The sequence below is a fragment of the Chenopodium quinoa genome, unplaced genomic scaffold, assembly GCF_001683475.1.
Source record: "Chenopodium quinoa cultivar QQ74 unplaced genomic scaffold, ASM168347v1, whole genome shotgun sequence".
NCBI lineage: Eukaryota > Viridiplantae > Streptophyta > Magnoliopsida > Caryophyllales > Amaranthaceae > Chenopodium > Chenopodium quinoa.
Genome location: NW_018742204.1, coordinates 16,874,681 through 16,895,652, shown reverse-complemented (window position 1 = coordinate 16,895,652; position 20,972 = coordinate 16,874,681). Strand labels below are relative to the sequence as shown.

Genomic DNA, 20,972 nt, shown 5'->3' with positions numbered 1-20,972 from the left:
GAAAAAAAAACAATGTTTTTGGCGGGAAAATTTTTTATGTGGTGTTGGCATGTGTAATCTAATAATATTCCTGGTGATTACTTTAGTATAATACTAGTTCTTTGCCCGAGCAACGCTCGGATATTCACAGGATAAAAATTATACAATATTTATATAGTATTATAAGTTTGTATTTGTTTATAGATTGTGCATATTTTTAATATTTTATTTATTTAAATATGTTGTTATTGTTCTATTATTTAGGCTATATATATATATATTTTTTGAAATAAGGCTATATATATATTTTTTCATCAATTATCTTTTCATTTACTAAGAAAATAATAATAATAAAAAATGTTTTTGGCGAGAATTTTTTAAATGTAAACGTGACACGTGTAATTTTAGAATATTTCTTACTTTAATATATAGTATTGAATATTGATTGATAGATGGAAGCCCATGCGATGCAAGGTATTTTATACATAAATCAGAAAGATTATTTTCTTAATTTAACCTTTATATAATTTTTTTTTGATTAATTTGCTTGTTAGATAAAAGATAATTTGTATTATTTTTATGCAACTTATAATGCAACCTTAATTCACTGATATTTATGAAAATTGAATATTTTATATAATATAAAAATTATAAGTATAATAGATATTAGAATAAATATTTAATATAATGTTAAAAGATATTCTTTAATTATTAAATTTAAATTCAAAATAACTATTCGTAGATTTTTGTTGACACTTGAACTTACATTTTAAATTAAATTTTAAATGTGAAAAAATATTATTTTATTTTTTTAAATAATTTAAATCATAAATCCTCTTCGTATTTTTTTTAACCCTGATTCGTTTGTATAAGGAAAACGCATTGTTCCTCTATACATATAAATCTGTTATAATTTTTTTTTATCTAATCAAGATAAAAACTTAACATTATTGTTTCAATTTTTTATTTTTATTTTTGTAAGAATATTGGTCAATTATTAATAATTTACTTTTCATTTAAAGTGTTATTTTTTTAATAAAATGGTTTTAAACGTTTTTTTTTGTTTATATTGCTCTTTTTACTCCCAAACTCCCAAATGAATCTCCAAAGAATCGAATCAATGACCCCACTACAATTCTCCAATCAAATTCCATATCCTGTGACATTCAATCATATTAATTCACTCATTCATTCTATCCCAATTCAAATGAAATCAATTTATGAACACCCAAGTAATTAAAAAAAATTAACTCACTGGCCAAACATGTTTATACTATATATATTTTTTCAATTTTTCTATTTTCAGATATTTTTTTAAAGTGTTTGTATATAATACTTACCAGATTAACTCCCGTGTGATGCACAGATATAATAAAAGAATTTATAATTGTGTAAATTTTAAAGACACTAGTTTAGATCCCGTGTATGCACGGGTAGGGCCTGTTCTCATTGACTGAACTCAGCTGAACTGAACTGAATATTTTATAAGAGAAGGAAATTAGGAGCTGAACTAAACTGAACTGAACTGAACTTCAACGTATGAGAACAGGCCCTTAATTACTTAATTCAAAATCTATCATTATTAAAATTAAATGAAATCAATTGACACATAAGTATATTTTGCATTTGAGTTTATACTAACATCAGTATTATAATAAATTATCATGTATAAAGAAGAAAATTCATTGTTTAACCATCAAACTAATTCTCACTTATGTTACAATCTTGCACACAAATTTATGTTATACTACATAAGTATTGAAAACATATACAAACTATTAAATGTCTTTAAAAATTAACAGTTGCATAACTGACAGGGTAAAGTCGTATCCCTTAATCAAAAGTAAATACCTAAATCCTCTAACTAAAGTAGATAGGGAAGTAGGGTCAATCTCCACAGGGAAACAAGACTTTTTACTCCTAATTAATTATTATAATCTAAATTATCTAAGTAACCAATATTTATATTTGAGTATGAAACTAAACTACAAAGAATAGGAATAGGGAGAAAACAATATATAAAAGGATCTAGGGCATAGGTTCACTAATAAATAATACTCCAGGGTAAAACATAGTAATCAATCATTGACATTGCATAAATAACATGATTAACAGGCTCTCGCAATTTATTAATCAACATAGATCTAACAGGCTCTCGCAATTTACTAGATCTAAGTACTTATTGAAAATAGCCTTTAATATCAAATTAACATTTGCTCGATTCATCAATTTAATATTGCTATACTTTTACAAGCCGCAATTGTAAAACATTAAAACAATTCAATAAGAAATTATCATGCAATACCAATAATCAATAATAGTCAATCATCAATGCATCAATTAACCAGATTGTAAAGGGCTTTTGCTACGTATTACAATCACATAATTAATTTACCGGTATTAAATCTCATCTCTCGAATCTCCTTAACCATTTATAAATTAACCTGCCTATTGAAATTAGACCTAAACATCAATTCTCATCTCTCGAATCTTGAATCAATATTTTCAAATTCATGCATAAAAGATAGGCCTAATCTAGTCACAGAGCATTAAATCAATCAATAGGAAATTAATCTAGCATTGATAATCAACAACAATAATTTACCCCTTCATATTATTTATTAGATCCCCATAAACCTTAGAAATTAAACTACTCACAAATCATCATGACTAAACTAATCAAATAAATAAATAAAAGCATAATCAAGGGAGTAAATAAAATAACTGAAATTAAAGGGGATTAAATTGTTACCAAAAAGTAATCTGGAATTAATGGAAGAATTAAGAACAAAAGTTTAGAGAGAGAATTCTAAGAGAATAATTAAGAGAGTAAAGAAAGAGTAAAAAGGAGAAGAAGAAGTATTAAAATCGTATTACGGAGGAGTATTTATACTCCGTACAAAAATCCTAAACTAAAACAAATTAAAACAACGCTAATCGTCTACTAAGAAATACACGTGCCCGATCGGGCGAGGCACCGCCCGATCGGGCGCGCCTACAAATCTCGCGCCCGGCCGGGTGCGTCACCGGGCGCCAGACTAAGCTTCTCCCGTCCGGCCGGGCGCGCCTCCGGGCGCCAGCCTCTTTTGCCGGACGACTCATTTGGGCCACTATTTGGACTTCGATTGGGCTCCAATTCTTCGAGCCAATCTGGGTTTCCTCTTTGGGTCTTGAATACTCGGTCCAAATGCCCCGGTATCACCTATACCGAGCCCTTAATCACCGGTTCGATGGCTCTAACCGGCCGTGGGCTATTGAATCTGTTCGTGCTTCTCCAATGCTCGTGATTGCTCCAAAATATCTCGGGAAAATACTCCAAAAGCATAAATCCCTGCAAAAGTCAACCAAATCTACGAAGACACTAGAAACACCAATTAGTAATAAAAGTGGCTCTAAAGAGCCAAAAACACTACCAATTATGACCAAGGGACAGGGGTAAAATACTATATAAAATAGACACATCAATAACTAAAAAAAGTAGCAACCGGGGCAACACCCGGACTATACACTAGTTATTTACTAAATGGTGTGATGTTGTATCTAAAAAAAAATCTTGTCAAATATCGAGTGACATAGAAATATTTAGAAACATGTAATATTAGACAAGTGTAGAAAAATCTAGACTCTAGAGTGGGGAACAACTAACCACTATAAATATGTTGTATGTGCAAGGGTTAGGACTTAGGAGGTGAACCAAACAAAGGTTTCTACCAAGAGAGTGAAAGACATGAGCTCCCACAAACATATTTGTACAATTTATATGAAATTTGTGAAATCATAAAATTATTATATAATATTCGGATCCATTAAACTTTCGCGTGCGCCTAAATTCTACTCCCTCCGTTTTTAAATATTTGCTCCATTTCTATTTTTTGCACTATTCATTTGTCCTACTTTGACTAATGTTTGTGATTTATACATAAGAAAAAATATAGTCTTGTGGATACTTGTTGGAATCATCTCAATGAATAGATTATTAATTTTCAATTGTTAGAATTTATACTTATTGATAATTAAAGATATTAGTGATCAAAGATTAGCATCGGCATGCGTGTCCAAGAGAAATGGAGCAAGTATTTAAAAACGGAGGGAGTATCGGTTAATATGTGTATATGGTCAAATTGTATAAGTTATTCAGATTTAAATGGAGTAATTTTAATCGTATTTCAAATTAATTTGATGTAATTGTCCAACCCTTAATAATTAATATTTCTTTGAGAGAGTTTAAATTCAATTAGGAATCTACTAAATCCCAACTTATAAACAGACAATATAGTACTGTATTATTAAGCTACATGATTTATCATATTATATTATTAAGCTCCATGATTTTATCCATTGTTACACCTAATAATATTTTTTATTAAAAATGTAGATAAATTTCAAAAAATAAAAGGAGAATTGTGCCATATAGATTTCTTATATCGTACACGAAATATGATTGTGTCTCCCAATTTGTAAACAAATTTAACCTTGTGATGGTTACCTTATAATCAAGATAATCAAGTAACTAACCAAATGTGGCATTAATTTGGGTTGGGCCACACTGTACCAACTTTTCAATGCTATACAGCCTAGTAAGCCTACTCAGCATTTTAGAGACAATGTGTTATGCGGAACCATATTATAATTTATTAATGTTATGATAATATTTAAATATGGATGACTATTATCCCATGTATTATCCTAGGTAATGTACATTATATATATCCCGTACTAGATGGAATAGGAAATACAACGTAACAATCTTCCCTCATCTCTCCGTGTTTTCTCTTCCATATTTAATAAGTTATCAGCACCATTGCTAGTCAACTGAGTAGGATTACCAAACATTTATCTAGAATCCCATATTATTATTATCATGTAAGTATGATCGTAGCCCATAACAATTATAATTTAACATTTATCTACTTTTGATGCTTATTTATTGGAATATCAACATATATAACGAATACAGAGCATGATATATAATTTAAGGTTCCATTTTTATTTTTCTCCATGCTAACGTTCTCATCTTCTATTTCGTTCTTATTTATGCATGACTTGTATCAGGTTTATTTATGCATGATTATAACGTTTAGTACATATTTTGGATACTATTTAGATATACTTATCTTTTAATATTATTTTGTATAGTGAAAAATGTCGAACATTGCCAAGCTCGAATTTGTGGCCCTTGATATTACCGGAAAGAATTATTTATCATGGGTGTTAGATGCTGAAATACACCTAGATGCTAAAGGGCTTGGTGAAACAATAAAAGAGGCTAATAAGGCAACACCTCAAGATAAGGCTAAAGCCATGATTTTTCTTCGTCATCACCTCCATGAAAGGCTCAAAAATGAATATTTAACTGTGAAAGACCCACAAATCCTTTGGAGTAATCTAAAGGAAAGGTATGACCACAAAAAAACAGTGATACTCCCTAAAGCTCGTTATGAATGGTTGAATTTGAGATCGCAAGATTTTAAATCTGTTAGTGAATATAACTCAGCTATGTTTAAAATAAATTCTCAATTGAAATTATGTGGAGAAAATATTACTGATGCAGAAATGCTTGAAAAGACTACTCCACTTTTCATGCTAATAATATTGTCCTGCAGACACAATATAGAGAAAAAAGGTTTTAAAAATATTCTGAATTAATATCTTGTCTTCTTGTGGCTGAGCAAAATAACGAGCTGTTAATGAAAAATCATGAATCACGTCCTACTGGCTCTACTCCATTCCCTGAAGCGAATGTGACAATCCATAATGGGAAAGAAACTAAAAACAGAGACCATTCCATCAGTAGTGGTTGAGGTAGAGGTCGTGGTCGTGACCAATGGCGCGGCCGGGGTCGTGGACGTGGACATGGTAGAGGTCATTTCACAAACTCACATTCCCACCAGAAGTGGGAACGTAGGGATGAAAAAGAGAAAAGTGATAACAATATATGTTACCGTTGTGGAGGAAAAGGTCATTGGTCTCGGGTTTGTAGAACTCCAAAACATCTTATTGAACTTTATCAAGAATCCTTGAAGAAAGGAAAGAAAGTTGAGGCAAACCTTGTTCTTGAAGATGGTGAAGGTGATTTTGATTTTGGCAATGCAAATCATTTCGATGTTGCTAATATCCTTACTTCCCCGGAAGGGAATAATTTTGATTTTGGCAATACAACTCATTTAGAAGTTGCTGATTTCTTCACTGCCTCAGAAGGGAATAATTAATATTATATTGTTTTGTGTTAGTTTTAAGTATTAGACTTATGTTTGCTCATTCTAGTGATTTACTTAAGCTTTTTTTTTTCGTTGTAATAAGGACTTTTACTATATAAATTTAAGAACTATTTGAGTGTTTTTATTGATTTATGTATTTTATCATCTTTATTTTTATGCTTAATATTTTGACATGTATTTTATTTCATGAAGAACATGGATATAACTCAAGTTCGATTTGCTATGAATGGTGAAGAATTATGTCTTGCTGACAATGCAACTACTCATACAATACTTAAAAATAAAAAATATTTCTCTCATTATTTGATGATGAAAAGAACTAATGTGAGTACCATATCGGGTAGTACAAATATCATTGAGGGCTCCGGAAGAGCCACTATAAAGTTGCCTTGGGGAACTGAAATTAAAATAATTGATGCTTTATACTCCCCATTGTCTCAAAGAAATTTATTAAGTTTTAAGGATATTCGCAACAATGTTTATCATATTGAGACAATCAATGAAGAAAATAACGAATTCCTTCAAATCACAAATATAACTCAAGGCTCAAAACATGTTTTGGAGAAACAACCTACATTCTCTAGTGGTTTGTACTACACAAAAATCAATGCTATTGAAGCTCATGCTATAGTAAACCAGAAGTTTACTGATGATTTTGTTGTTTGGCATGACCGGTTAGGCCATCACGGTTCAATAATGATGCGAAAAATAATTACGAATTCATGTGGACATTCTTTGAAGAGCCAACAGATTCTTCATAATAATTTTTCATGTGCTGCTTGCTCGGAAGGCAAGTTGATTATTCGCCCATCACCAGCTAAAAATAATTTTAAATCAATTAGCTTTCTGGAACGTATACAAGGAGATATTTGTGGGCCCATACATCCCCCATGTGGACCATTTAGATATTTTATGGTTTTAATTGATGCATCAACAAGATGGTCACATGTGTCTTTGTTATCAACTCGTAACCTGGCGTTTGCGAGAGTACTTGCCCAATTGATTAAGCTACGGGCACATTTTTCAGATACTCCCATTAAGACTATTCGGCTTGACAATGCTGGTGAATTTACATCTCAAGCTTTTAATGATTATTGCATGTCCATTGGGATAAATGTTGAACATCCTGTAGCACATGTTCATACACAAAACGGTCTAGCAGAGTCATTAATAAAACGTATTCAGTTAATTGCTAGACCATTGCTTATGAAATCCAATCTCCCAATTTCTGCTCGGGGACATGCTATATTACGTGCAACATCACTAATTCGCATTAGGCCAACAAGTTATCACAAGTTCTCCCCATTACAATTGGTTTATGGTCAGGAACCAAATATTTCCCATCTAAGAATTTTTGGATGTGCGGTTTATGTTCCAATAGCTCCACCACAACGCACTAAGATGGGTCCTCAAAGGAGGTTGGGGGATATATGTTAGGTTTGAATCCCCGTCAATAATTAAATATCTTGAGCCTACAATAGGGGATTTATTTACGGCTCGTTTTGCAGATTGTCATTTTAACGAGTCACTTTTCCCAACATTAGGGGGAGATAAGAGAGAGCTGGAAAAGGAAATTAAATGGAATGAATTATCATTATCCTATCTTGATCCTCGAACTAAACAATGTGAACTGGAAGTTCAAAAGATAATTCATTTACAAAGTTTAGCGAATCAATTGCCAGACTCGTTTGCTGACCCAAAAAGAGTGACCAAGTCACATATTCTAGTTGTTAATGCTCCATTTAAAATAGATGTCCCGGAAGGACAAAATAAAATTGCTAATGAGTCTAAACCACGCCAGAAACGTGGAAGACCAATAGGTTCCAAAGATAATAATCCTCGGAAAAGAAAAGATGATGGTCAAATTGAAGAAACAATTTCCGAAGGATCTCCAGAAGAGACTTTAGACATGATACAAGAAGAAATTCAGGTACCTGACAATGAAGAAATTTTAATAAATTATATCATGTCTGGAATTACATGGAACCGAAATCAAATCGACGTCGATGATGTTTTTGCATGCAATGTAGCATTAGATGTTATAGATAATAATGAGGATCATGAACCAAAATCCATTGAAGAATGTAGACAAAGAAATGATTGGCCAAAATGGAAAGAAGCAATTGAAGAAGAATTAAAATCTCTTGGAAAAAGAGAAGTATTCGGACCTGTAGTCCGTACACCTGAAGGTGTAAAGCCAGTGGGATATAATGGGTCTTTGTGCGAAAGAGAAATGAAAAGGGTGAAGTTGTAAGATATAAGGCACGCTTAGTTGCACAAGGATTCTCACAAAGACCTGGTATTGATTATGAGGAGACATATTTTCCTGTGGTGGATGCAACAACTTTTAGATTTTTGATTAGTCTGGCAATAAGAGAAGGACTTGAATTACGTTGATGGATGTAGTCACAGCTTATTTATATGGCCCACTGGATAATGACATTTACATGAAGCTCCCAGAAGGATTCCAACTGCCAGAAGTAGCAAAATCTAGTTCTCGAGAACATTTATGTATTAAATTGAACAAATCTCTTTATGGATTGAAACAATCTGGGCTTATGTGGTATAACCATCTAAGTGAGTATTTGTTGAAATAAGGTTATAAGAATGATCCTATCAACCCATGTATTTTTATAAAGAAATTTGGATTAGGATTTGTTATAATTGCAGTGTATGTTGATGATTTAAATATCATTGGAACTCCTGAAGAGATTTCAGTGACTGCCAATTATTTAAAGAAAGAGTTCGAAATGAAAGATCTAGGAAAGACAGAATTCTGCTTGGGGTTACAAATAGAGCACCTAGAGAATGGAATCCTTGTGCATCAATCAACATACATAGAAAAGGTTCTTAAAAGATTTTCTTTGGATACAACACATTCATTGAGCAGCCCTATGGTTGTAAGATCACTTGAAGTAGAGAAAGATCCATTCCGACCTCGGGAAAATGATGAAGAAATTCTTGGTCCTGAAGTACCGTATCTTAGTGGAATTGGAGCACTAATGCACCTTGCAAGTCATACACGACCTGACATATCATTTTCAGTTAATTTATTAGCAAGGTTTAGTTCATGTCCAACCCGAAGGCATTGGAATGGGATTAAACATTTACTTCGTTACCTTCAAGGTACGAAGGATATGGGTTTATTTTTCCCAAAGTTGTCTAAAGAAAATTATTGATTGGTTTTGCAGATGCAGGTTATTTATTTGATCCTCATAATGGTCGGTCACAAACTGGATATGTGTTCACATATGGTGGTACTGGCATTTCTTGGCGTTCCATGAAACAAACCGTTGCAGCTATTTCTTCCAATCATTATGAGATTTTAGCAATTCACGAGGCTAGTCGTGAATGTGTATGGTTAAGGTCAGTAGTTCAACATATAAAAGAAGTTTGTGGATTATCATCTGGGAAAGAGGAACCAACAACTTTATATGAGGATAACGCAGCTTGTATTGCTCAACTTAAGGAAGGATACATCAAAGACGATAGAACAAAGCACATCTTACCCAAATTTTTCTTCACTCATGATCTTCAGCAGAATGGAGATATAAATGTATTGCAGATTCGTTCAAGTGAGAATTTAGCAGACTTATTTACTAAGGTTCTTCCGACAGCAACATTAAAAAAGTTAGCTTACGGCATTGGATTGCGTCGTCTTAAAGATCTCAAGTGATGTAGTCATGAGGGGGAGTTAATGCGCACTACACTCTTTTTTCCTTAACCATGGTTTTTTCCCACTGGGTTTTCCTGGTAAGGTTTTTAATGAGGCAGCATCTTATGCATATTATAGTGTATTATTTTGTACGGGTTTTATAGTAAATGTTAGTTATTGTTTTATTCAATATATAGTCATCCAAGGGGGAGTGTTATGATAATATCTAAATATGGATGACTATTATCCCATGTATTATCCTAGGTAATGTACATTATATATATCCCGTACTAGATGGAATAGGAAATACAACGTAACAATCTTCCCTCATCTCTCCGTATTTTCTCTTCCACATTTAACAATTAACCTTTATTTGCATTTATTAAAGTGAACAAAATAGGATCATATGTTTCATAACCATTTACTTCCTCCCGAATATAAGTGATATTGGGATCAAATTCCATCACTCGCCCGTTTAGAACACTAGGTTAAGTTTTCAACCTTTGTCACGGAGTATCAAAATTTTTTTATTTTTTTTTATTTTTTTTTAATTTTATCTCAAATCAAGTTACTTAATTTTTTTATTTTTATTTATTTATTTATTTATTTATTTATTTATTTATTATTATTATTATTATTATTATTATTATTATTATTATTATTATTATTATTATTATTATTATTATTATTATTATTATTATTATTATTATTATTATTATTATCTTTTGAATACATAATATATTGCTTTCTTCTATTTTGAACCTTGATAACATTTTCTTTTTTCCAAATAGGAACTTAATTACTACCTCAAAAAAGGGGTCTTTGTGAATTACTACCCCTAAAAAAAGTTGTGAATTACTACCCTAAAAAAAAGTTGTGAATTACTACCCACAAAAAAGTTGTTAATTACTACCCCTAAAAGTTTAAAAGTGATTAATTCTAGTGATTGTTACCCTTTTCCCTAACCAGCCCCTAATTAGATGATTTAATATTTTAATGATATAATTATACGACTAATTTGTAATTAGTTGCTTAGGTTAAGTTGAAATTACTAACCTAATTAGATGATTTAATCCAAATATGATAATTTTTCATTCACCAACTATGTTAAGTTGAAAAATATATATTCGTGATTTTTTTAACTATATATAAATAATCATTATACATTAAAAGTAATCACTAATTCTTATCAAAGAAACAAAAAATAAAAAAATGATATGGTTAGATTTTTAAGTTTATAAATATACTATTATACGAATTTTTTCATAAATTTTGGAAGTAAATATTTTGCGTATATATTTTTTTTATCAATTTTTTAAAAGTATATATACTAAGTACACACCAGAAGATGACACGTGTCATTGCTAGTGTGTCTTTTAGTATATTGTTATTGATATCAGTTATAATATGTAAAATCTTTGTATCACATTCGATATTATTAATATAAATAAAACTACAAAAGTTAAAATAATAATATAAACAAAAGAAAATTCTCGTCTACAATTAAATTTAGCGAACTTTGTAATTAGATGGAATAATTACATATATAAAAGGCTGGTATTTGTTTTCCTTAAGATTTTTAAAAGGTTGTTAAAAGAAAAAGTTTTGAAAACTAAAAAGTTTATTGTATTGTATTAAACTACTTTGCAATCAATATTTAGATTTTATTTTTTAAAAAAATATGAAAGGAAAAAAAAAAGTTTAGGCGGGAAAAAAAATGAAAGAAAGTTGACACGTGTATAATTTGGAAAAAAATGATGATGTCAGTGGTTGTTACTTTAGTAATATTTATAGAATAGATATAGATATATAGATGATAAAAGCCTCCTAACTATTTAAGTTTGCATCACTATATCCACAATTATCCAAAAAAATAAAAAGTCGTGGTGATCGAGTAGGGATGTCAATAGGGCGGATGTTGATCTTCCCATCCCCATCCCCACATAATATTTTCATCCCTATCCCCATCCCCGCGGCGGATCCAAAATTCATCCTCATCCCCGCCACGGCGTGTACAACTCCAAAACCATCCCTGGCCCACCCCCCACTTAGATATCCACCCCCACCTTATTCCCACCAAAGACCCGCCTAATCCCCACCCAAGACCCACTCAATCTCCGCCTCTCAAATACACAATCCAACACAATTAATACGGATTACAATTAATTTTTTTTTAATATTACACACGTTTTTGTTTATAATATAAGTATAATACAAAGTATTATAATTAATATTTTATTTCACGTAGTTATTCTATAAAATAGTATAAAAGTATATAATTTTGTTTTTACATATATATAGACGTGATTATGAGGTAGGGATGAAGCTGATACGAAGTGGGACCGGTGGGGCGGGGCGGGGCGGGGCGGGACGGGGATGAGGCGGGTTCAACTTAAAATCCACCCCGCCCATCACCCATGACGGATATGATTTTTATCCTCATTCCTTTCCCACCATCTGTCAAACCGAAACCATGGGATGGAGATGGGGCGGGTCTCCTACTTAACCCACCTCACTGACATCCGTGCTTGAGTCACAGACTAGTTTTCTACCAAAAAAACGCACCCCAATTTTTGTTTCTTTCCCTAATTAGCATCGATTAATCACCAGGTTAGCTCTCCCCCTAATTTCATTCTTTATTCAAGTACCATTCTCATTCATTCATCAAACATGGCAATTGAAGTCCCACTCTCATTCATCTCTTCCAAACTCTCCCAACCAAAGATCTCAATCTGCAACTTCCACAATCTCCCCTCAAATGGCCAACTCAAATTCAACTCAAATTTCAAATACCCAATTGCTAAACTCTTCACAAAAAACCCCAAACCCCACCAAACCCTTAAACCCCAATCTCACAAAAACCAAATCAATTGCATGTTTACTGGCATTGTTGAAGAAATGGGCGAAGTTAAGCAACTGGGGTATGGCGTTAATGGAGGGTTTGACCTTAAAATTGGAGCTAAAGTTGTTCTTGAAGGTGTAAAACTTGGTGATAGCATTGCAGTTAATGGGACATGCCTTACTGTTACTGAATTTAATACAGAATTGTCAGAATTTACTGTTGGGTTAGCACCTGAGACGCTTAGGAAGACATCGTTGGTTGAGCTCGAACCCGGGTCTGTTGTTAATTTGGAGAGAGCTCTCTTGCCTTCTACTCGTATGGGTGGCCATTTTGTTCAAGTCAGTTTTCTTTCCTTTTCTATCATAACATTTATTTATTTATTTTTTTTTCTGGTTAAATACCCTGTGAATTTATAAATTTTATGTGATATAGGGATTGCAATTTTTATTTTAGTTCATTGTAATGCTTTGATTGATGTAGCCCACTCCACTGATGGGATTAAGACTTTGATTGATTGTAATGTGAAGAAATAAATTACTATATGGTGATTGTTTTGTCATGTTGAAAGTATTCATGGTTTATTGTTGACACATTGTTTAAATATCTTGATTCTATTTTCAGGTTTAGTGGTTGGGATTTCGGTCAGATAACATGAATATGGTGTGAATGATAGGCAATTAAAGTGCTGATTTTGTGTTTTTTCTTTGTATGCCAAGTGAGGTTCTGACTTGTGAGGACTTCTTAATAGAGTTTAAAGTTTTGTGTTAAAACTTATGAGAATAGTTATGATGCTTATTTGCCCTATCTAGCGATCCTAGTTTGGTTTATTGTTTGGTTCATTTGAGCAAATTGTTTAGATTAGATCCATTTGACTTTTACTTAAATACTGGACTATGTGAAATTCACCTTGCAACGCACGTCTACCTTGCTCCTTTGAAAAACCATTTATTCACCTTGTTGTATTTTAGCTCTTGAAACTAGAAATGTCACCAGAATAAGCTCCAAGAGTCCAAGCTAAGCAGCTTGGTGTTAAATTACTACTATGACCAACTGCTAATACAAGAGCACCCAATAACAAAAAGGTACCAAATCTACCTAAAGAAGATGCATTATATAGCTTGAAGAAGTTTGAGCGAACTTTGTATCCCTTACTTGCATCTGGATCCTCCTCTCCTCCTTTGTAGGGGATTCAATCTCTAATCTGGAACACATTGAATTGCTCCTTGATCACCAACCCTTGGCTTCCTTGCTTCGCCATCTACCAAGAAACTTAAAGAGAGTTTCAAGATACTCTTTGTTTTAACAGCTTGTTTGGATAGAAGGGATTGGAGGGAAAGGAAAAGGTGTAGTATCCCTTATGAGTGATATGGGAATGAGGGAAATTGAGGTAATTGCTTTCCTTCAGTCACTAAGAAATCAATTTAAAATTGGAATGGTTTGGAAGGAAGATCGGACTTAAGAGTTAATTGTAGGAAAAAGATTATTTTACATCAAACAAGTGACTATCTTTCCTCCACTGCCCCATTCTTTTTCTTCCCAATGATTAATCAAACCATGATTCACTCAACTCAAAATTAGGTTGCTTTGAGGTAATTATCATAAAATTAACAAAACCAAATAAAAATCAAGCCATGGTAGTTGGCCAAATCATGTTGGCGGCATTGATCACGACAAAGGCACTCTGGATGTGATTACATTGAGCTTCCCTTCTAGGCTAAAATCTTGTAGGACATCTTGCAAGGAGAGCCCTTTATACTTGTTCTTGTGCTATAATGACCCTAACGCAATATTTTACAAAGGCTACAAAGTATTTTGGTGTCCACATGCATGAGCTCAGGATCAAACTACCACTGGCTATAATGAAGTAAATTATGTACAAAGGGGTAACAGTAGAAAGCAGCAAAACATTAGAAGGCACCCAAACAAAACTGAATTAGAGCAAGTTTAGCCCCAAGTCTTAAGACTTGGATGTGACATCATTTTTTGTAGTTCCCATTGAAAATGATGTCATCAAATTCCTATTAAGACTCACTAAGACTTACACAAATTTATCACTTTAGCCCTAAGACTTAAATATTTGACATATTATATGTAGAAATGTGTAAAAATAAAAAAATGAATTATAAAAATAAAAGTGAGGTGGGTGAAGTGGGTCCTAATCTCAAGTCTTAAGTTGAGTCTTGGAATTTCAAGACTCAACTTGAAACTTGCTTGAGATTTTTGAAGAAAAATGGGAAAAGTCTTAAGCATATGTCTTAAGATTTAAGTTGATGATGTCACCCCAAGTAACCTCCACATTAGTGTCATCTGTAAACATGGACTGACCAAAGCTCACTTCTTCCACATTGGTGTCTAGATATACACGTCGACTGACCAATGCTCTCTTATTAACCTCCACATTAGTGCCTACATCTACGCATCGAAGCATGTAATTTATAGGGCAAGTCATTGCAGTTGTATTCAAGTCGTCAGCCAAGGTTTGTGAATAGCTTATTTCTTCCACTCCAACCAGAGTAAAAGTTGTATAAGATGGAAAAGATGCTCCCTTTAAAGCTTTAATTATTAAAAGAAGGAATTAAATAGCATGTAAAAGATGTATAAGAACGTGTTTATGTCACCACTTTTAGCTTAGGTTAACTTGTCTCCAACATCACTTACTTCCTCCTCATTGGTGTGTTCTTTTAGCTACCTTTTTGCTAATCAATCATGCATGGTCATCACTCTCTTGTTAGGGTAATTAGTTTGGTAATCTTGGCACTTGAAACATTTCACAACCTCCGTCCCTTGGATTTTAGATTCTCTCTGGATCTTAGATATCTTAGATTTATATTGCTCTTGCTTTCCTTACTTTGATTCACCCTTGAGAAGAAGTAATTTTTCACTCTTGTTCAAAGTGGATTGCCTTGAAGAAGATTTAGTTTGGCTCAATCTGTTGCTTCTCATGAGACATAATGCTATGTTGCTAAGTCAACTAGTCGCCTTTTGTTCCTCATCTTCGGTCTTCCTTCAGTTTGCACAAAGTGGTCAATTTCTTGATTTATCACATAAATTGTCTAGCAAGGAATCAATCTTTTGATACACATATTGTTTTTAATTCTATGATTTTTTTTCCTTCTCTTTATGACTCTTTTGCAGCCGTTTTTCTTTAAGTGTTATATTTATTTTATTTGGAAACTTTCCCCATTTAAATACTATGTCTCTCTCCTCTCATAGTCCCCACGCAAACCCAATACTATTATTTTTTATTACTACCTCCGTGAACGGTTATTTGCAACATTTACCAAAAAATGGTGCTTTATATTATTTGCAACAAAACTATTTCTTTCCTAATATAGTAACTTTTTTTTGATAAAATGACCAAAATACCCTTATTTAAAAATTATTAACACATAGTACTATGCATAATTACAAATTATTTTAACCCTAATCTAACTTAATCATCTTAAGTTTTTCCCCCAAAAAAAATCAAATTCATCTTATCTCCCCACCAATCCACCATCTCTCTCCTCCATCTTCATCCCTCACTTCATCATCTTTTTCCTTCTTCATCTATCATCTCCTTCTTCATTTCTCATCTCTCATTTCATATCTCCTTCTTCATTTCTCATTTGGTTCGTGGGTGGTTGTTGGTGGTTTGTGGGTGGCTTCAAGTGGTTTTGTAGTTTATGGGTGGTTTTTCTGGTTCGTGGGTGATTGTTGGTGGTTCGTGGGTGAGTGTTGGTGTTCTGGGCGGTTCATGGGTGTTGGTGTTCTCGGTAGTTCGTGGGTTTTGGTGGTGGTTTTCGATCGATTCGTGGGTGTTGGTGGTTTTCGGGGGTGGTGGTTTTTGGTGGTGGTGGGTTCGGGGGTAGTGGTTTTCGGTGGTGGTAGTTTTGGGTGGTAATGGTGAATCTTGGTTCGGGTTTGGTTGTTTAGTGGTTTTGGCTTTTTTTTTTTTGTTTTTTTTAATTAGATTAATACTTAAGTACTACCCTTATATTTCAATAATCATGTTTAAAAACTTTTGTCTAGGAGTCCGTGCTACCCCCTTTGTTGCAAATACGAAGTAACTGTTAACGAAGGTAGTATTATATCTTCCCTCTCACATCCTTACTTTTCAATAAAATATTAATCCCTCTATCTTCTTTTATAAATTTTAATACCCCAACTTATATCTTTTTACATTCAAGTCAATTAATTTGCCTAAAGCTATGTGCTGGTTAAAATGTAAAATTTAAAAAAACGGAAGTAGTAACATTTATTGTTTGCATACAAATTAAGACGATTTGAGAGAGGTATTGATGTGCTGAGTGGATGTAAGAAAAAGGTGGATGAAGTTAGAGAGTGTAAAAGAAGTAGGTGGGTGTAAAAAAAAGATGGATAAAGTAAGAGAGACTACTGAGAGAGTAATTGAATGGTGTAAATATTGTGGGGTAAGATGGGTAAAATAGTAAAAGGAATTTGCCTAAAATGGAATAAAGTTTGAAGGTGAACTTTGAGAAATGGATTTAGTAGTTTTGCACTCTCTAGATGTGGCTAATTTGATTGTTACATAGTAATTGTCATTCTTATTTTGCCTATATGAAGGATAAAACATGGCTAATAAAGCACAAATTGTTTGCTTTGCATAATTCTGAGTATACGTTGAGAATAATTTGAACAAAGAGAGTAATGTCTTAGCAATGTGTTATGTTTATTCTTGAAGCTGCAACCTGCAAATTCCCGACATCCTTGAAAAATTGCATTTCCTCAAGAAACACTATACCATTTACAGAGTATTTGTTTATTAGTGGTTCATTTTTCACTCTGCAAGTCTGCATGACTGCATGTACTTGCTGAGTATTAGTGGTTCTTTTTTTTGTTATTTTTAGTGGTTCTGGAGTTGCACTTATCTAACTTTGAAGTCAAGTACAGTTTAACTAATGTTTCATTATTGTTGATTTAATTTTTTTTTTTTTTAATTTCAAATATAGGGACATGTTGATGGGACAGGGGAAATTGTATCGCTTGATCCAGAGAATGATTCTTTGTGGGTGAAGGTAAAGACTAGTCCAGAGTTATTGAAGTATATTGTTCCAAAAGGGTTTATAACCGTTGATGGTACAAGTTTGACAGTGGTGAATGTGTTTGATGATGAACTATGCTTCAACTTCATGTTGGTTTCTTACACTCAGCAAAATGTAGTGATACCATTGAAAAAAGTTGGGCAGAAAGTGAATCTGGAGGTGGATATACTGGGGAAATATGTGGAGAGACTCCTCAGCAGTGGGTTTCTTGAGTCTTTCAAATGACCTTAAGCATCTTATGTTCCTATTCATCCACTTTATCCATTGCTGCATTTCGATCCTGAGAGTGACTGAAGTGGTTGATGTGGAAGCACTCGTCTACAGAATTTTCATGCTGTCATCAAAACTTTAAAAGGTTACACAGGTACCCATTTCGTAAGTAGATTTGGTTTGGGTCAAGGATTTTCAACCCGTTTAATAAATGGGTTAGGTTTGGGTTAAGATCTATCAACCCGTTTAATATGAACACGAACACGAAAGTGACCCGATCGTTTTCACATCCCCATTAATATTAGAGTTTTAGTCTAATATGGCATGATATTAAATGGTTGATACTTCCTCTGTTTTTTAAATATTACACTACTTTTTTGCAACCATTTTTTTTTTTTCAATGTTATACTTTTTTGCAATTACTCCATTAATGTATTTTACTACAGTAATTGTGTAGAGTTTTTCTTAGTTATAAATGACCCTGAAAATTGTTATTGTTGTATTGCGTAAACTATATTTAAAACGCTGTTTCCAATCTTCACTAAGCTTTGTAGCTAGTAAGACATGTATTGTAAATGTGCTAGAATCATCAAAAATTCAAACTACTCCATCTGTTCCTCCATGAATTTATAAATAAACAAGTGTTGCTATATCTCTTGTAGATCCACAATTGGTGATGTTTGTTACGACGTCAACAGCAAAAGTAATCAATCGGTAACGAATTAACCTTAAGATGACAGCAACATAATTAACTTACCAATAATTAATGATTTCAATTTTTTTTTTAATGTACATGTAGTATTTAACATTGCACCAAGCCACCAAACACACAAATATAGTAGCAATTACAGTCTTTACAGATAATCTACACTCACCAATCACTTCTTGTATATACTACGTCCAGTGTTAACGGGGTTAATCATTGATAAATGTCATACTATGTTTCTTTAATTGCAACAAAAGTAGATAAATGACGCATTATAATTCAATTGACGTGAATTGAATAATGAATTTTACGCACAACTATTGTTAATTTGTTATAGTACAAGTAATAGTTCGAAGCATCATCCGAGCCTAACAATTAGTACTTAACTAGATTAACTCCCGTGTGATGCACGGCTATAATAAAAGAATTTATAATTATGTAAACTTCAAATACATATCAGTCAAAATATGTAAAATCTTTGTATTAAAAACGATATTATTAACCTAAACTAAACTATAAAAATTAAAATAATATAAACAAAAGAAAATTCATGTCAACAATAAAATTTTGTAATTAGATGGAGTAATCACATATATAAAAGGTTGATATTTATTTTCCTTTAGATTTTTAAAAGAAAGTGTATTGAAAACTAAATTTTTTTAATGTAGTGTATTAAACTACTTTGCAATAAGTAGTTAGATTATTTTTTTTTTTTAAAAAAAAAAATCCTAAAACGCAAAAAAAGTTTAGGCAGGAAAAAAAATGAATGAGAAGTGACACGTGTACAATTTGAAAAAAAGAAAGTAATGATGTCAGCGATTGTTACTTTAGTAATATTTATGGACTATTTAGGCCCTGTTTACTTCACCTTAAAAAAATAATATTAAGTAAAAATAATTTAAGTTGAGTAAAAATAAGTTTAGTTCAGTAAAATTAATTTTAGTTCAATAAAAATAATTTTAGTTCAGTAAAAATAAGTGCGGTTTAATAAAATTCAGTTATCTTAAAGAAGAATTATAATAGAAAATCAGTAAAAATAATTTCAGCTCAGCAAAAATGATTTCAGTTCAGTAAAATTAATTTAAGTTCAGTAAAATTAATTTTAGTTCAGCAAATGTAATTTTGTTTCAATAAAAATAATTTCATTTCACCGAAATGCATCTTTATGTCCCCCGGTCCGGTACAAGGGCTCAATTCAATATGATATAGGACAGGGCTCCTTTCCGCACAACGTATCTGTGAAAAGAATCGATTCTAGTAAGTCAACTGAGTTCAGTAGTGAAGCATAGGTGATGTGAACGGGGCCTTACTACCTCCGTATTTTATTTGCCGACCCATTTCTCCAAAAATAGAGTTTTAGAAGCAATATTAGAAAATATGAAGTGCTTCCTAGTTTTTATTTTATTTTATTTTATTTTACTTGAAACATATATCTCTCTCTCTCTTTTTAATACTTGCCGATGCATTAATTTAATCGCTAATTTCTTTAATTAGCAATATGTAAAAATTATTAACATTTGACATCAAAGTAATATAAATCAAGACGAATCTAACACATTCCCACATGACTATATATATATATGTATATATATATATATATATATATATATATATATATATATATATTAGTTTTAAATCATCAATACTAGTCAAAATGAAACAAATGAATAGAGTAAAAGTCAAACTATTGCAAGCATAAAAAAAAGGAAATATTTTTTATAATGGAAGTGGGGGCTGGTTAAAGAATTTTTTTTTTTAAAAAAGTGTGTATTAGTGGGGCGAAAGGAGAACATAAAAAAAACATCTATACTTTTTTAAATATTTAAAAACACAAACCACAAATTTTTCATGACATCACATTTTACAAGTCACTCATCACCCCCATACGCCACATGGCATCTCCCTTAATATTTATGTTTAAGTTTTTATCATTATACAACTTGCAAGTGTTTCATTTCATCATAATAAAATAATATTTTAATTAATAAACATTACATAAACATATAAATTATAATAAAAATTTTCTTTTCATCTCCTAGACTTTAAATATAATTTAAAATACTAATACCTATTTGGTGGTAGCGTTTTGAGTAGCAGGTAGCGTTTTGACTAGGTCAAAACACTAGTAGGTATAATTAGTAGTGTTTGGAAACGTATCGGTGTAAGTAGCGGGTAGTGGTTGGATAGATTTTCACAAACGTTAGGATAACAAGCGTTTTATCCCACAAAAGTAGCGGTGTAGGCAAATTTCTGACTTTTTCTTATTTATCACGTCAAACAACTTTTTGAATTTATCATCCAAATTCCTCCATCATCA

General features: G+C 32.1%; 2 protein-coding genes across 2 annotated transcripts; both read left to right on the top strand.

Annotated features, from left to right (window-relative positions):
• The first annotated feature begins 5,121 nt into the window (after nucleotides 1–5,121).
• Nucleotides 5,122–5,625, top strand: LOC110735962. The gene has a single exon (XM_021916157.1). The coding sequence runs from the start codon at nucleotides 5,122–5,124 to the stop codon at nucleotides 5,623–5,625; it is 504 nt and encodes a 167-aa protein (XP_021771849.1).
• Nucleotides 5,626–12,394: 6,769 nt separating this feature from the next.
• On the top strand, nucleotides 12,395–18,398 carry LOC110720381 (riboflavin synthase-like). Its single transcript, XM_021899406.1, has 2 exons — nucleotides 12,395–13,032; nucleotides 17,647–18,398. Exons 1-2 carry the CDS (start codon nucleotides 12,523–12,525, stop codon nucleotides 17,962–17,964), a joined length of 828 nt encoding a protein of 275 aa, XP_021755098.1. The 5' UTR covers nucleotides 12,395–12,522; the 3' UTR covers nucleotides 17,965–18,398.
• Nucleotides 18,399–20,972: the final 2,574 nt, after the last annotated feature.

What these genes read in the sequence shown, in the direction of transcription:
- LOC110735962 (XM_021916157.1), top strand. Translation starts at nt 5,122, where the DNA reads ATGTCGAACATTGCCAAGCTCGAATTTGTGGCCCTTGATATTACCGGA.
- LOC110720381 (XM_021899406.1), top strand. Translation starts at nt 12,523, where the DNA reads ATGGCAATTGAAGTCCCACTCTCATTCATCTCTTCCAAACTCTCCCAA. An exon ending in TGGGTGGCCATTTTGTTCAA is followed by an intron (nt 13,033 to 17,646) that starts GTCAGTTTTCTT and finishes TTTCAAATATAG; the next exon opens with GGACATGTTGATGGGACAGG.